Below are 18,662 nucleotides of genomic sequence, written 5' to 3' on the forward strand. Positions count from 1 at the left end.
CTCTGAATTTAGAAAACCATAATGTGATTTGATTTTCTCTATCTCCTCAATTGTTTTGACAAATAGGGAAGTATCATCTGTATTAATGATTCCTTTTATTCTTAATGATAGGTTGGCTTCTAATTCACTAAGCCATATTTGTTTGTCCTTCAATTGAGTTGGACTGTCAAAACCCCTTGGGAGTAATTCAAATACTTGATCAGTGTACTCTTTCTTGTACAAGTTGATCTTTCTATCTGCATTATCTACTCCTTTTGCTAACTTTGCTAGATCCTTTGTTATGTCACAAGTGGATTTGATAATTGGGTCAGCCCCTGCCTCATCATAAGATACACAAATAAGTTCTAGATCTTGCTCTCTGGGTTTCCACTTGTCAAAAATAGGCATTAAAACAACCTTGTCTGCATTGAGCTCATTCCACATGTCCAAAATTTTACTCATGTTGTTGTACATTAATGAGGACCCTATGGTGTCAGCAAAACTCAAAATTGTAGCTCTCACTCTCTCTTCATATTTCTTTGCAAATAGGGCTTGGGCCTGTTTTAGCTTCTCCAACTCATGGGGAGTGATCTCAACCAATTGGGAACTAGAAGGTGCTGGAGATGGTGGGAATTCAATGATAGCGCTAGTAGGTGGAGGTCGTGCAGGAGAAGAAGCGATCATCAATGTTGAGGACTCACCTTGATGGTACTGTCCTGCCAACTGGCTTTTCAACTTGGCAATGATGCTATCTTTACCCATTACCTCCTCCTTGGCATTGTTGTAGGCTTTTAAAACTGTCTCCAACTTAGCTTGGAGATCTGCCTTTTCCTTTGCTTCTTTCTCTGCCACTGCAACACTGAACTTTGCAATCTCTAGGATTGTGCTAGCAGCCTCCACCACCCCAGTGCTTTGTACTCTTTTCACTATCATACCTCCAAGGTAGCTTGACCTTGGGGTGTCCTTTTTCTTTCTATTTTCATCTCTTTTCAGAGACCACATGACTAGGGCAGCGTTATCCTTGCTGAAGGTGACTCCTTCCATAGGCTTGGTCTCCTTCCTTACTGCCTCTAAGACCAAGGCATCTACTATATCCCATTCAGGGAGAATGAGTACACCAGCCTTTGCTACCATGTCTCTTCCTTGCTCAGGAGTGATGGTTTTGAACTCGGTGACCATTTCTTGCTTTATTTCTTTCTCCACCACAGCTGGATCCTTGTGGGGCTGCTCACTCTTCCTCTTCTCACATCTAGCATTAAACTGATCAATATTATGCTTCCACATGAATTGCATGAAAGCTCCTGATGTGACAAAGTTGCTATCAGCCAATAAATCTTCACTGGCTTGTTTAATATCAGGGTCCAGCTCCTGGCCTTTGAACTCATTAGTGGTTATGTTCATCTCAGCATTAAGGGGTTCTTCCGGCATTCCCTCTTCTACTTCATCATAGGTGTAGGCTATCTCCCCAAGACTGCCTAATTGTAACAGTTGCTCAGCTGCTGCCTGTTCATCTTCTATATGAATAGGGGATTGAGATGGGGAATACAAGGGCTCATCAGATTGCACTTCCTTTCCCACCCTTTGCTTCTTTGGGGAGTCCTGAATGTCAATGACATCTTGTATTTTCCTCTTCCCTCTTGAAGTAGAAGGCTCCCCTATTGTTGGCACCAACACACTGTATTTGGACTTTTTATGTAGCACATAATCACCTGGAGGGATTTCTTTGGCAGATGTAGACTTAGTTAAAACTAATCTTGCCTTCTCAGGGTTATTTTTAATCATTGCCTCCCTCTTCTCCTTCAATGTCTGCATTACATCTTCAAAACAAAGAATTAAGAATTTTGCCTTTTCTTCAAAGGGGTGGAAGCTGGACAAAGGGTCATAGCTGGTATCAAATTGGTGCACAAAATCTAGGGCCTTCTTGTAGGCCACCCACTTTTCTTTCCTTAGCTCTTGCTCATCCAGATCGAACTCATTTTTTATGAGGTCTTTAGGGAATTGGAATTGGTGAGGTCTGCCTTTGCATACTACCCTTTTTTTGAACATGCCATTGAAGAAATCTTCAGGGTCGACACACCTTGATACTGCAGTTGATAAATGGTAAGGTTGAAGGAAATCTTCAAAGCACTTCCAACCACCTTTAGTTATTACAAACTGATGTGCTATAGTTATTGTAGGGAAAATGGTCCCTTTACCTCTACCTGTTAGCTCTGCCTCTTGCACACTTCCAATCTGCTTGAGGACTTCTGCAATTCCTGTTTTTAGTGGGACCTGATATGGCAACAAAAAAGGAGTGCCTCTGAAACCATACACTCTGAAAACTGTGGAAACGGGGTATAAGTACATATCACCCCAATTGTGGACAATTTTGATATCTTCAGCAAACTCCTTTGGCCTAAGGAACTCCAAAAGAGCTTTAGGGACTCTTGGATTCTTTGAGCATAAAAGAGTCCTGATCTTGGATGCAAAGCACTTATCAAACCTCAAGTAGCTAGCATCTTCTCTGTCCCATGACAACACTGTGCTCCATAACTGAACCAACATCTTCTCTCCATCCTTTTTTTTCACTAGATCCATTCCATTTGCAAAGTAATCACCACCCTTGAATAGAAACAGGTGCATGAGGAGGGAGTACCATCCAAAAGGCCTATCCACTTTTCCATTCTTTATCCCTATCAAGCCTTCATGGATGGCATCAGTAATATAGGGGGCATAATCAAATGTCATTGCCAGAGAAGGATTTAAAATTTGAGCAATCAGTAACATGTAATGAGTTGGCATGTTTGCTTCAACATCCTCTCCAAAAATCTGGCTAAGTGACTAGTATAATCCCTTGGCTCTAAGAGTGAACAGATTTAAGGAGGAAGGCTCCATAGTATTAGGTCCTACAACAGTTAATCCGCCTACTTTAACAAAGAATTCTTTAAGAGGCCCATTCCTAAGATGATTCCTCTGTGCATTGTAAACCTGAGCCAATGATTTAAAATCGATGGGTTCCAAGTAATTGGACACTTCACTGAGCCCAAATACATCTCTGAACACCTCATCATTTATTTCAATGAGGTTTTTTCCACTTATGTCCCTAACACTCTTTGTAATGGGGTCATAGTTGTGTGCAATCTGAGTTAGGAGATCCACATCCATGAACACTCCAGGGACCACCAATTTGCCTACATCCAACCCCCAAATACTGTTCATTGGGGTTGGGGAGTGTCTCATATTGAATCCGACCTTGAATAAACCCAACCCAGACAACCCTGTCTGCGGGTCTCTCAGCCAATTGCCTTTGTCGTACAATCTTTCTCCTATTCTCAGGCGAGGAGCTTTTGGCACCAACTCTTTAACCTTAGCTGCTACGTTAGTTGACATGGTTAACTGTTCCAGGAAATCGTCATAGATTGCCCTCTCATGGTAATTAACTTTCCCTTAGAACTCCCTTTTAGGTGCCATCTCAAGAATACTATGCAAGTAACTTAATTACTAACCACAACAATTCTATAACAGAACAAAACCCCAATTCAAACAAATTGTCAAGTAATTGCTAAGCAAAAATACAAGAAAACTTGTTCTTGGCTTGATGAAATTTGCTCTGCACCCGCCTTTTCACAACAGCTCTTCGAAATGATGCCTACATTCAATTGATGTGAGACCACATACGTTAATCGGGCTCTTAACTGCAACATTGATACCACATGCTTCGACCGTCCCTTCAGAATTGAATTCATGGAAGAATTCGAAAATTTGGCACCAACGGGTCATAACATGTTTGTGTATTTTCTTTTCACCATTTTGCAGAGCATAGCACCCTTGCATGTTCATCTAGCGAAGTCACGCCAACCGCTAGATCAAATAAAACTTGCTCTGCCTTTACCCTTTACCTTTTCTCATCCGGCAATGGGCTAGAAATCCTTTCGCTATTTCGCAGATGGTAGCCAATGTGCACTTTAACCCAGCGAAGCCGCACTAGCCGTCCGATTGGATGGAACTTGATTGGTCTTTATCTCTGCTTGATCTTATTGCGTTAGTGTCGGGCCCTACCTCCTTTTCGCCACTTCGAGGGCTTTAACCCTTGAACACTTTTCTTTCATGAAGCCGCGCGAACCATTAGATCGAGCTCAAATCACCCGATCTTTTACTCTAACTAGGACTGTCAACCTCACTAATTAACCGCGCTTCATCTTGGTAGCTAGTGGTTTTTGCCATTTCGCAGAGGTTAAGCCGCGAGCATCTTTGGGCCACGAAACAATAAAAACCATTGGATCGACCTCGAGACGGACACCTTTTAACAAGCTTTGAACCTTTTAAGTGGGCCCTTTATTCGGAAATCACTTACCCTACTTGTTCTCCGGTTAACAAATGCCACATGGCTGTCGGCCATTAGCTCTGGAAGCTCCTTCGAGTTCAGTTCTAAGTCAGCCACATGTCTTGCTTCACTATTCCCACATAACTACCGGTTACACTTAGGCGGGCCCTCAACTACCCTTCAGAACCACGTGGCATTCGACACATCACTATCAAACCCTACGAAATGCACCAACTATCATGGCACGTCATGCCTTCATGTGATTTCCACCTGTCTTTCGCCATTTCGCGAACATTAATCTTCGTTTAGCTTGCGGCCACGAAACCACGAGAACCGTTGGATCAAAATAGAGTTGATCCTCTTTTAACTTCGTGCCTTGCCTGTCCTTTGGGCTCACCAGCCTTTTCGCCATTTCACAGGCTTTAATTCACTAGCATCTTACCTTCGCGAATCCACGCGAGCCATCAGATCTCAAGAACTTGCTCGTTGTTTATTCCTTTTATGACAACCTTGCCCGGGCCTACTGCGAACCGCCAACTGAGCGCCTTGTCACTGCTCTATCATCACCAATTGGATCTATCATCTTCATTGCCACCTTTAGTGGGACCCGCCACCTTTTCGCTACTTCGCGATTAATAACTTGCATGCTTCTTTCGGCCGTGAATCAACGCGAGCCGTTGGATTCAAAACAAGATGGAGTCTCGTTAAGCTGGTTGCTAGTGCACCCTGTCAGGCCCACTTTATGCCTTTCGCTATTTCGTAGAGGCTAACACACTAGCAACTCCGCCCAACAAAACAGCGAAAGTCGTAGATTTATTTGAGAGTTGCGCGATACTTACAGGGCTCGACTAACATTAGGAAAAGGCATATGAGATAGGCGTAAAATTTTACAAGTATTTAACGACCGCTTAGGCAAATAACAATGGGGGGACACTTATACGACTAATGGACCCATCACTTAAGTGAATAAAGTAACGCAAAATTAGAAGCCAAAGGGTTTTTATCAGACATTAAAGCGGTTAAAACCTAAACCTTCAACCCCTTTGGACTTAAAATGGTTTTGAAGCAACAAGGGCATGCCTGACTCAAAAACTTAATAAACATAGCCAATTATGGGAAAAGAATACCTATTTTTTAAACAGTGATAACATGGTGTATGACTTTTCATTGCTTAGAACACAGTTCTAACTCATTGCCTATCATTTAATGCATGAAATAGGAACACTGAGGACCCAGGGAAGTTAGGAGGAGCAGGACAACACCAACAAATTTATGGATTAGCCAACAAGCACCGGTCATTCAGGCAATGACTGGTCACCCTCTAGACATGCATTCTTTAGCATTTACTCATTGATGTATAGTTTATCTTTAATGTGCATCATGCATATTGAATGAGCAACGTCAGTCTCACGGCTTCTTGTGTGAGACATGTACTCTAAAATAAAGATTACATCTCTTCAGAAGGACTTGCCTAATCTGTCTATGCTTTGTACATTTATATCAATGAAATGATTTTATTTTGCAATCTTTTGTTCTGTAATCTCTTAAGGTTATTTCATTGGTGTACTTGAACGCAACATAAAGAGGTTATAAAATACACCATTTGATTAAAAAACTTGGTGGCTCTACCTAATTGGGCCTGTAGCTGAAAATCAGGTAATATTTTTGGCGACTTCTGCTAAAGACATAAATCTTAGCCCACTGTGGTATTTGTTGCAAGGTTATATTTTAAGGAAAAAAAACAAAGGCAAAAAAACCTTAAAAGTTTGAGACGTTTGGAGGGTATACAAACCCTAAAAATGTGTTCCACGGCCTCACTCATTTTATTTTACATCCTGCATTTTTCTTCTATCGTGGCCACCAATGCTGAAGATGAGGATTTCTGGAAATTGCATGAAATTTCTTCTACTGAAGCTTTGATCTTCTATTTTGGAGGTTCTTCGCAGGTAAGTTTTTTAGCTATATAATCACTGTGATCGCCGTGTTTTGTTTTTTGATGTTCATATTTATCAAAAACTGCGATCTTGCTATGAGACTTATCCTCTATAAGATTTTCCATCTTCAAGGACTCTGTTATAGATTAGTAACTCCATGGGCACTATATTTGGCATAAATTATGATCATATTTTCATGATATTCTACACTATATTGGAACTTAACACCATGGGTTGGCTTTGATTTGGTCTCACCTTTCATAGAACTGTTACTGTGATTTGAGTTGTTAATGAAACTTCGAACTTTATTCAAACAAATGCACTTTTGTACCCGTGCCTTGGCTCGTTCACTCCCAAAAAGTGATATATACAAGTTTAATTTGATGGTTGTTTTCAATGCCCTGTTACTGATGAATCTCATAGATCATAAGCATTGAGGATTAGCCCCTAACTTCATAGACCGCAACATGATTGCACTGCCTTATGACTGTCAAAGTCCACTTTTAATGTTTTACTATCTCATTCCATTAATAGATCATAATCTCTGACTGTCTTATATATTATATTGACTACTGTTTTGCTATGAATGAGCACTTGATATGACTGCTACAGGAGGGCATGGACTGTATACCTTTGCTATAATTGATTACAGAAGCTACTCTTTTATGGTTCTGATAATTCCTTTGGACTGTCATGTCTTGTAGGCTGCAATAAAAGTTTTGTGATGTTGTTTAAGCCTTTGATCTTTGATCTTGTTCTTAGGCTTTTTTCATGAGGCCAATCATTCATTGATCTCTTCAATCATGTTATAACAATCCATAATAATACATATATACTACTCATTGACTGTAACCTTTATTAGAAGCACTGATGATAATCTGGTTATTCATATTTGGATCTGCATCTTCCTTTGTGATAGTATTAATGATTTAGCTATCACTGTGCCTTTGTGATAGTATTAATGATTTAGCTATCACTGTGTTTTGTTTCATATTATATGCTTTCCCTGCATAATAGCATACTTAGCAATAGACTGATATTTTCCTTGATGATCACTGGTTTATCTGTCAATCATTGCATTGTCATGGTACTATTGCATCTTGAACAATATTCTTGAAGGGTTTGTCCTTTAGACGTCAATTGGCCTTCAAATATATTCCTAAATATTGGTAAAGCTGCTATGAAATAAGCACTTATAGCCTCTGTTCTTACTCAATATAATAGACTGAATTTTCAAACGATGGCAACTATATTCACTCTATGATCTTGTACCATCTTAACCTTGCTTGGCCTGCACTATCTTGACTATATTTACACTCTCTAGTTAGGAGATCAAAACATGACAAGGTAAGGAATGTGACTATCCCTTTATGTTATAAATTCACTGTCAAAGTTGGTTCGAAGTGTGCTCTATATATACATGTATATACATATATGTATACATGTATATATACGTATATATATACATATATATGTATATAGACACACACACACATGCATATGCTCTCTCACTCTATCTTCATGTCTACCTACATCATACTCTCTCCCACTCTATATCTTGATATGTCTCCCTCTATCTAGCCATTCATCTCTCTTTTTCTTACTCCTCTTCCTATACCTCTATATCTAGTCTATTTTTGTTTCTATCTCTATATCTCAATATTTCCTCATTCATCTTTCTTCATCTTTATCAATTTTTTTCTATATGTCTTGATACATATATATGTCCCTCTCTCTACCACTCTTTATATAATATCACTTCCCATCTCTCCCTCTTTGTATACTTATCTCGCATATCTCTCTCTCTCTCTCTCTCTCTCTCTCCTATATCTCTTTTTTATTCCTCATTCTCCTCTTCACATCCATCTTCTTCTACATCTCCACCTCCACCTCCATCTCCATCTCCATCTCCATCTCTATCTCTATCTCCTTACCCATCTCTCTCATTCTGCCACCCTCTATTTCACCCTCTTTCTATTGTTCTGTCTTCCTCTCTCCTTATTGCAAACATAGTATGATCATATTGTAAATGAAGCTTGACTATCTTCTTGACTCAAAGGTTGCCTTTTAGTTGCGCTTTGATCTATGCAAGTGGTTGCATAGTTGATTTGAAGCTATCACTTCTCCATTGAGATATTTGTTACACAAACAACATCATTTTGTAAAGGATCCACCAATTGACATCTTGTACCATGATTAATAGACCAAATTTTCTTCCAACTAAACTTCCACACCTCTTTGGCATACCCTTTGCACACCAAGGTGCAATCACTAGTATTTAAACTTATAATTTCTTATACAAACATATTGAATTGATCAAAATTAACTTCACATTTATGATGATAATTTGATAAAAATTGTAAATTCTTAGAATATTAGAAATACATGGCAAGATTAGTTAAAAAATTATTATTATAAAAGAGAGGAGAGAGATGGTGCCATTTGTTTTTATTATTTATTATACTTTTTATTTAGAATTATTTTTACTATTATAATAAAAATATTTATTTAGTGATACTATTCATTTTGTATTTTAGTTTATCATTAATAATATGATAAAATACAACAAATATTACATTAAATATTAAAAAAACTTAAATTTTTAACATAAAGGAGGGGTAAAAGTTTATTAAAAACAAGAAGAAGAACAAAGCAAGCACATTACATAGCAGCTCAACTAAGTGAACCAAACAATCAGCAACACCATTGCATTCTCTAGGAATATGGGTAAAAGTGATAGACTCTAGAGAAGCACATAGAGGTTGATAATTTGTTCAACAATCAAAGCCAAATGCCAACTAACACCATCTAAATGCACCACCTAATCACAACCTAAGAATCTGACTCACATATGATCATGCACCACCCCAATTTACTTGCACGCTCCAGAGCTAATAAAAGATAAACTGAACATCTCTAGAACTATCCCGACCCTACCCTCCAATTCTAGCATGACGAGAAGAGCCATTTTATTTTTTATGGGTGGTATTTTTAATCTTTTTCTATATTAAATTAGAACACAAATCAAATATTGAAATCATATTTATATCTTGCTGTTATAAAATATTTATGTTCAAAGAAGTGTTATTTTATGATTAATATATTTACCTAAAACTATTTTATTTGATTTTATTTATTTAATAACTATTTTATAATTCAATTCTATCAAATTTCCACAATCCATTACAATAAGGAAAGAGCTTCTGGATTTGATGTTAAATATTTTAACATCAAATTCAGAAACTCTTTCCTTATTTTATATTTAATATTTAATATTTTTATTACAGATTTACCAAAAAGCATTAGTATTCATGAAAAGACACAAGTACAAAGAACAATCAACGATACAAATAATGATTACAATTTTCAATCAACTTTACTTCGCGAGAAAAAGCCAAGCTATAAAAATGCAATTTCCCACAACCCTTGAAAGATAGCTATTTATCCCCCTTTCGTTTACTAAATTTAAAACGCATTTACAAAGGATGAGGTTGTTGCTTCATGACCTATAATAACCCTAATTTCATATATCAGATTTTATGTTTGCATATAAACCCTAGAATAAATGTAATGTAACTTTATCCCTTAATTGGAATCTTTCTACTATTTTTTATGTAATGTAACTTTATATAGTATGGGAAATATATATGATTGTGAGTGAGATTTTTTTTCCTATTTTTATATATTAATAGTAATTTCCCACTAATCTTCTTAAAAAGCACACACAATTTAATATGTGGTTAAGAAAAATAGACACCAACATCTACAAACTTGTCTGAGCCTAAATAGAAACGCAATTTCCTTAGACTAAGAACCAAAGTCCATCCCATGGTTGAATTGAAGATTTTAAAGTAAGCAGTTGAACAGAGCGTAAAAAATAAAGAAATAAATGATTGAAAAAAAGATATCATGGCTTCAAACCCTTGGTTTTTTATTGTTCTTTTCTTTCTTTGTCATTTTCTCTAGACTTTGCAAACCAGTGACATGTATCCTTTACTTGTGCCCACCTAGGTTGTAAGTAAGATTACTAGTAATTTCCTTTATTTCATCTGATTGAAATAGATTTTTGTCATCTGATTTAGCCACTATTTATTTTGCTCCATCTCTCAATTTGCTCCAATTCATTCTCCTCCATGTTGAATGGCAAGGACATGTAGGCTTGTGGATTAGAACCATGGATCAAGGAATGTAAACACATGAGAGAATAAGCCTTTCAATTTTATTGTTTTCTATTTTTTTTCTTTTTAATATTACATTGAATTTTTTTACCCCAACAATTCTTTCTACCATAAGGTCATGGTTGGATTGTTCCTTGAGTGTAGTGTGTCCATAAGATAGAAGCCAACAGAGGTAAGTATTATATTTCCTTTGTTTCTAATATTGGTTTTCAAAACATATTGTATTATAAATTTCATATCTACTAATTCATGCTCCTGGGTATTGATGAAGGAGGAGAGAATGGTGGTCTTTTCCGGAATTATGCAATAAATGTTTTTGAATTGAGAACCTTGGAATTATTTTCTCAACATTTTGATAGGGGAGGTTTATTACTATATTGTAGTGGTCTGAAACAGTCATGTAATGTGCTCAAACATATAATGCAATCTTCTTTTAGATGGTGTTCATTGGCATTTGGCTTTGATTGTTGAACAATTATCAACCTCTGTGGTTCTTTGGAGTCTGTTACTTTTACCCATGTTCCGAGAGAACAGAATGGTGTTTCTAATTGTTTGGCCAAATAGGCCTCTGATCATATCCATGATCGGAACTTAGTGGATTGGGATCCGTTGCCCGGATTTGTCTCAACAGTCAGTTCACTTAGTTGAGCTTGATAGGGCTATGTAATGCCCTTGCTTTGTTCTTCTTCTTGTTTTTAATAAATTTTTACCCCCTCCTTTATGTTAAAAATTAAAGTTTTTTAATATTTTATGTAATAATTGTTGTATTTTATCATATTATTAATGATAAAATAAAATACAAAATAAATAGTATCACAAATTTTTTTTTTTTATTATAATAGTAAAAATAATTGTGAGTAAAAAGTATGATAAATAATAATAATACAATAAAAGTAAATGTACCAATCTTTATCTTCTCTTTTACATAGAAGATAGAAATAAGTTTGAAATATTTTTAATACTTGAATAGTATTTTTTAATTTTTATAACAATAATTCTTTGACTAATCTTGCCATGTATTTCTAATATTCTAAGAATTTATAATTTTTATCAAATTGTCATCATAAATGTCAAGTAATTTTGATCAATTCAATATATTTGTATAAGAATAATTATAAGTTTAAATACTACCGATTGCACCTTGGTCTGCAAAGGGTATGCCAAAGAGGTGTGGAAGTTTAGTTGGAAATTTTTTTGGTCTATTAATTTTGGTACAAGATGTCAATTGGTGGATCCTTTTCAAAATGATGTTGTTTGTGTAACAAATATCTCAATGGAGAAGTGATAGCTTCAAATCAGCTATGCCACCACTTGCATAGATCAAAGCGCAACTAAAAGGCAACCTTTGAGTCAAGAAGATAGTCAAGCTTCATTAACAATACGATCATACTATGTTTTCAATATGGAGAGAGGGAGAGGGAAGGATAGAAAGAGGGTGAAATAGAGGGTGGCAGAATGAGAGAGATGGGTAAGGACATAGAGATAGAGATCAAGATGGAGATGGAGGTGGAGATGGAGATGTAGAAGAAGATGGATGTGAAGAGGAGAATGAGGAATAAAAAGAGATATACAAGAGAGGGATAGATAGATATGCGAGAGAAGTATACAAAGAGGGAGAGATGGGAAGTGGTATTATATAAAGAGTGGTAGAGAGAGGGACATATATATGTATCGAGAGATACAGAAAAAATGAGATAGAGATGGAGAGAGATGAAAGAGGGGATATTGAGATATAGAGATAGAAACAAAAATAGACTAGATATAGAGGTATAGGAAGAGGAGGAGTGAGAAAAAGAGAGATGAATGGCTAGATAGAGGGAGATATATCGAGATATAGAGTGGGAGAAAGTATGATGTAGGTAGACATGAAGATATATGTATGTGTGTGTGTGTGTGTGTGTGTGTGTGTGTGTACATATATATAAAAAGAAATCTATCTATCGAGACGCATGGGTAACCAACAAATGTGCTCACTAGTTCTATAGGAAATCTTTTCAGATACATGGTTCATCAATATATTAAACCAATCACTTTAGGGGTGTCGGATGCCACCAATCATGCACCCCTTACAACAACTTAGGTAGAATACATACTTCAGTTTTGCCTTTTAACAAAAGTGACTCGCACACAAACATTTTGCCAAAAAGAAACAAACTCATCAACTATGCCCATTCACAAACAATACTATGGGGGATCACAACAATGCTTTAACGATGCACAAATCATCATTCCTTCAAGCTCCACGGCATCACTTTGCACACACTTGCCACACTTGTCCCACTTTTGACAATGACATAACCTTCAGATTTAGAGACACAAATTTTCTCACCACCGATCAATACACTTTGCACATTTGATCAAAGTACTTCAACATCTTCCAATAGCACTACTGCACCATCAAACCCTCACCAAATTCATCTACAAAAAGAAAAACACCAGCCCCAATCTTCAACACCATCACTATCCTTGGCAATACACCAACTCTGTAAACTAGAGCACACTCCACTATTTCAGAAATACTTGGCAAGAGATTGGTTACTTATTATCAGAGTATTGTAGGGTTCCTTGGGAAGGCAAGCCCTATGGGTTCTGATTTGATAGAGCGAACACTACAAAACACATACACAAAGATAAACATAACCCAACTAAGGCAAAAACACTGATATTACTAAATTCTCCCGCTCTCATTGAAATAAGTTCTTGGACAATGCCCAAGCAATATTGGATATGCCTTGAGCAGAGCAATGTGGTAAGGAACCCATGGCAAGACTTACAAGCATAGTTATATCCCTCTGCCTTGCGAACCCCAATATATCACTCTTGTCTCCTCCTAGATGGTATCTTCTTCGAGAGGCAACACTCTACTTTAGCTGCGACTTGATTTCAAACAACATACAATCTGAAAACTGCAAAATGAAAATCATTAGCAACTAACACACTGACTTGGACAGCATCATTATCTTTCTTCTGCACTTCTTCTTCTAGCATGGGCAAACATTATGGTAGATCCATTAACTTCTTCCAACAAGTAGGCATAGGAACAGGAACATGCTAAGCTCTGATACCATGATAAAAAAACATGGTGAGAAACTTAAATTTGAGTTCTACTGAACATAGGCCCTTACAATTGAATTTATAAGAAGATACATATTAAATGTTTAGAAGACTCTGAAGAAATAGTGCAAATGTCGTGCCCAAACTTTTGGGCAAAAACAGAACAACAAATTTTTTTTTGAACAACATAAACTCGCAAAATAGTCTACATTAAAATGAAATTAGTTGAGTTTTATCTTAACTAAGATGTAAGTAGAATTGTTCACTAACATTGGATTAACTAACTCACTCATAAAAGTGACATTAATTAATGAGGGCTAATTATTCCCTAAGAGGGTCCTCGCAATTTAATTAGTTAATTTAATTAACTTAATTAAATTGCCGCTAATTAAAGTCTAGGGAAAATTAAATATCTAAATTGTAATTATTCCGGGTTAATTGAATAATGATGAGGATATCTTAAATCTAAAATTTAAATATTTAGCCAATAAGGTTTCAAAATTAATAATGTTATTCGCCAAATAAATCTAATTTTATACTATAGCCAATTTTAATTTCCCCTAAACCTTCAAATTTTGAAGATTAATAATTTGGCCAAAATTGGCCTCATAGGTTAAAAATTCATATAAAATAATTAATAATTTTCATTTACAAATTTCCCCCAAATTAAATTTAACTTGACGTCCACATTTAATTAAATGCAAAAGTTATCTATGAAATATCCTTATAATTAATCCTTGATAAATTACGTCAATAATTGTGATATTAGAACTATATAAACATCAATAATTATTACTTAAGCGTTCATTAATATAGATCTAAATTTATACCTATTATGGGCTAGGGTTGCATTTCCAATATATCTTTGTTATTTAAATGCTAACCCTAACCCGAAATTGGGTTAGGGTTGCATTTTTTTACATTAGAATTATTTTCCTTTTTTTTTTCTTAATTGTTTTTTTTCCTTAACCCGAAATGGAGTTAGAGTTTATTATATTATTTTTTTTTTATTTTTATTTTTTTAGAGGTGTGTGTGTTATGTGTGTATCGCAGGGTAGGGTATGGCGGCCACGGAGGCAGCCGCGAGTTGAGAGAGAGAGCGCCACAAAGGAGGTCACAGAGGGGCGGCGTTGATAGGAGGGGCCACGGGAGGTACGGAATACAAGAATCACGTGGATTGAAGACAATGTTGAGCAATTGGGTTGGTGTTGCTCTGTGTCGACATAGGATTGGAGATAATTAATTTATCCTCTTAACACAGATAATGGCGATGCAAGAAGTTTTGCCAAATTGTTCCCACAATATTCTCTAGACTATCAAATGCTACAACAAATACTGTTGGAGTCTAATCTCACCTACCTCCATCCACATGCTCTGTATGCACAAGTGTTTACAGAATTAGCAAGATTTGGATTTGTTTTCAACATCTACTCCAACCTGTTCACCGTACCTTCTATAGTGTTAAAACATTATTTTATATGCAAAATTCTAGAAGTTTCCAGCAACCTCCTGACCATTCTAGAAACATCTAAGACCTCTATTAAAAGAAGCATTTTGGGCATGAAAGGAAGAATGAAAAATATGGTCTGATAATTAAAAATTTGTCTTCCTTGTGTGCTGCTCTGTTTTTCTCCATGCTTTGTTTTTGTGTTTTGTTTGGTTCTGTTTCATTTCTATCAGTGGTATCAGAGCTTATGGGAAATGATCTTGGAGAGGCAGACAAATTAGAAGGTGTCTTGCTGCTTGAGTTTCCACTCCAACTAATTATTAGATTTCTATAATGTGTTTTGTATTGTGTTCTGTGAGATTTGTGAAAATTTGTTGTTGTTCAATTTGGGGCTACTACAAGGATGATGGAAATTGCTGGTTTGTGAAAGGCTCGTAGGGGCTTATCAAAGTAAAAGACACTTTCAAGGATTGCAGATTTTGAAGCCGCCAAAGATCGTAGCCAGTTAAGGGTTTGCAGAAGACGCCAAAGGAGTACAAAGTGAAGGAGAGATTGTAATAATTGAAATGTCGTGACAGTGTAAAGAGTATAAAGAGATCAGTTGCCTCTGTACAAGTGGTACTGTGTAAGTTGTCTCAGATATTCACCTAGTCAAATGTGATCCTTTTTTGTTGATTTAAATTATCTTTTTTTTCATTAAGGATATAAAAAAAATAAAAATTGGATGAAAGTATCTGAGATTACAAGGTGAAGAATGCTAAGAAGTAGAAGGCTGCAAAAAGTCAAATTATGTCATGTTTAAAGAAAACAAGATGTTGTCTATTTCTAATAGATTGCATATGTTAAGAAGTTGTTCAAGGTGTTTGAGTTACAATTGACAAAGATCTAGTGACAAAGAAAAGTGAAGGGAAGAGTGAAGGTAAGAGTACTGCCCAAATCATAGAAGCTAATCAAACAAGGTAAGTTAAAATCCTTTGTCAATGGGAAAGATAGGAAAGAAGGTGAAAAAAGAAAATGGAAATTTAATCAATGAAATAGATGTTTTAAATAAAGAATTAATGGAAATGAAGAAATCCAAATTAGAAATGATAGCAATCATAAAAGAGAGGCAAACTGAAAAATGCAAACTCTTGGATGAGAATTATGAGCTTGAAAAGGAATTGAACAAAGTAAAAAAGGAAAATAAAGAGTTGGAAGAAAAATTAAAATTGTTTGGTGAATTAGAAGAGAAACTGAAAAAAGTAGAAGAAGAAAACAGTTTACAGAAAAGGGAACTCTTAAATCTGAAACAAGAGAATGAAAATTTGAAGTTAAAACCACCAATTAGTAATACTTCATGTGACACAAAAGATTTGTGTTCATCATTTAGTGAAGGTGATTTAGTTGAAATTGTTTGTGATAAAGAATGCAAGAAAGAAAATGAGAATGTGTTTGCAAATTATGTTAGTTGTGATGATAAGAATATTGGTTTAAAAATCATGAGGAAAATGGGTTATAAAGGTCAAGGATTGGGAAAACAAGAACAACGAATTAGAGAGCCTATTGAGCCTATAATGAGGCCAAACTATGAAGGTCTTGGATATGTCACAAGAAAAGAAAATGATGCTACTAGTTCAAGCAAAACGGCCCATAAAAGGCATTGCATTAGGTGTTCTCATTGCAATAGAGAAGGACACACAAAAGAAATGTGTTGGGACTTACATCCATGTAAAATCTGTGGTTTAAGAAATCATTTTGAAAAAATGTGTTGGAAAAAAGAATCAATACTAGGTTGTATAAAAATGGATTGTGGATGGACCTGTGGACTTAGTTGGCAAAAACTCACAAGTATGTTCAAAAGATTGTACAAATGTTCATATGTGAACAACAATAGAAGAAATGAAAGCTTTGAATGTCCAAAAGGGATTAAAATGTTTTCAGCCAAAAGAAATCATTGCCTAGCAAGACATTTACAAATTGTATTATGTTTTTAAATTTGAAAACAAGTGTTTGAAGAAACTACCGGAGTAGTTGAAGAAAACTAGAGCACAAGAAAGAAAGAGAAGTTGATGAAAGAAATCAGAAAATCAGAGGAGGATATCAGTTACAGAGAAGATATTGTCAATGCTGAAAAATGCAGTAGCTGTAGCAACAACCAGTTAGTAAGAAAACCAAAGAAGAGATCACAGACAAAAAGGGAAGGTAGTTGAAGAAAGTTGGGAAGAACAAAAGAATGGATAGACCATTGGTAGTTGAAATTAAGGGGGAGTGTTGGAGTCTAATCTCACCTACCCCCATCCACATGCTCTGTATGCACAAGTGTTTACAGGATTAGCAAGATTTGGATTTGTTTTCAACATCTACTCCAACCTGTCCACCGTACCTTCTATAGTGTTAAAACATTATTTTATATGCAAAATTCTAGAAGTTTCCAGCTACCTCCTGACCATTCTAGAAACATCTAAGACCTCTATTAAAAGAAGCATTTTGGGCATGAAAGGAAGAATGAAAAATATGGTCTGATAATTAAAAATTTGTCTTCCTTGTGTGCTGCTCTATTTTTCTCCATGCTCTGTTTTTGTGTTTTGTTTTGTTCTATTTCATTTCTATCAAATACAACAGGTATCACATCATGTTTATCTCCAACAAGACCAAACAATCCCTCGCTTTTGAATTACGGAATAGTATAAGCATATCCTTCAGATGAGAGAAAGAAGGCTATTTCGTCGCCCTGAGAATTATTTTTATTAGAGTGCATAGAAAAGACAAATTGAGTGCTGAAATTGGCCATGGTCGAAAGCTGTATCAACTTATTATAAACTCAATGGCGTTGCCTTTATGTCTCCCTTGTATGGTTGTATATTGCTGTTAAAAACCGTTACGAATTGGTCTTCTCTCGCAAGCTAAGCGTTTATTGTGTAGATTGATATCTGTAAATTCCAGGGTAAGAACACAAAGAAAGGAAGAAACAATAAAAACAAGGGTTTGAAGTCATGATATCGTTACAATAATTTATTTCATTGGTTTTTATTTCTCTTAGAAGTGCTTCAAAATCTTTATTTCAGCCATGCGATGCTCTTCCGTATTCAGAAGTCATAGCAAAGAAGTGTGGTATAATATGTCCATTTTTTCTTATCCATATATTAATCTGCGCGCTTTTGAAAAAGATAATGGGAAATTATTAAGGAGATTTAAAAATAGATAAAAGTCTTTTTCACTCACAATGATATATATTGATATGCAGGAAGATGTTCCTATCTAAGTTAGTAGGAATTCTTCAGCGGGAGTGATCAAGGAAACCTTTGAGTGGTCAAAGTGATTGTTTTAGAATTATGATTAGGGTAATTGATTTTCATTATGGGATTAATAGTACTTTTACATTCAATAGTTTTTTATAACTATTAAAAATTTATTTTATATTTCTAAAATCTTTCATATGGAATGATTTTGTTTATTATTCCATCATATTTTTTATCATTCATCACCCTCTCTGTAATAAAACAACATCGCAGAATGTATAGTTTTTAGCCTTTTTTCTACACTTCACATCTACATCTCAAACTACTACAAAAATGGTGATAAATGAAAGAAAGTGTGGTAGAATAATAAAAGAATTCATTCCATGTAGAAGATTTTAGAAATATAAATGATTTTTCAATAGTTAAAAATAAATTTGAATGTAAAAGTACTATTAATCCCATAATGAAAACCTATTAGATTGAATGACTTTCACATTTATGTTTGAAAGGGTACATTGTAGGTTTTCATTAAGAAAAAATATTACATGA

At 35.5% G+C, this 18,662-nt stretch overlaps 1 protein-coding gene across 20 annotated transcripts in view; it reads left to right on the forward strand.

The window, feature by feature from the left end:
- Positions 1 to 18,662, forward strand: part of LOC131054791 (uncharacterized) — a 111,660-nt gene that overhangs the window by 3,372 nt on the left and 89,626 nt on the right. For 17 of the 20 annotated variants that reach the window (XR_009108054.2, XR_009108044.2, XR_009108047.2 and 14 more), the window contains exon 2: positions 5,502 to 6,228. The exons of the other annotated variants lie outside the window; for them this stretch is intronic. Coding sequence is in view for 2 of the 17 variants with exons in the window: in XM_057989387.2 (XP_057845370.1) it covers positions 6,082 to 6,228 (147 nt within the window). In the remaining 15 variants the exon portion in view is untranslated. The remainder of the gene's footprint in view (positions 1 to 5,501; positions 6,229 to 18,662) is intronic. 20 annotated transcript variants of the gene reach the window in all.

The sequence above is a fragment of the Cryptomeria japonica genome, chromosome 3 (genome assembly GCF_030272615.1).
Source record: "Cryptomeria japonica chromosome 3, Sugi_1.0, whole genome shotgun sequence".
Lineage (NCBI taxonomy): Eukaryota > Viridiplantae > Streptophyta > Pinopsida > Cupressales > Cupressaceae > Cryptomeria > Cryptomeria japonica.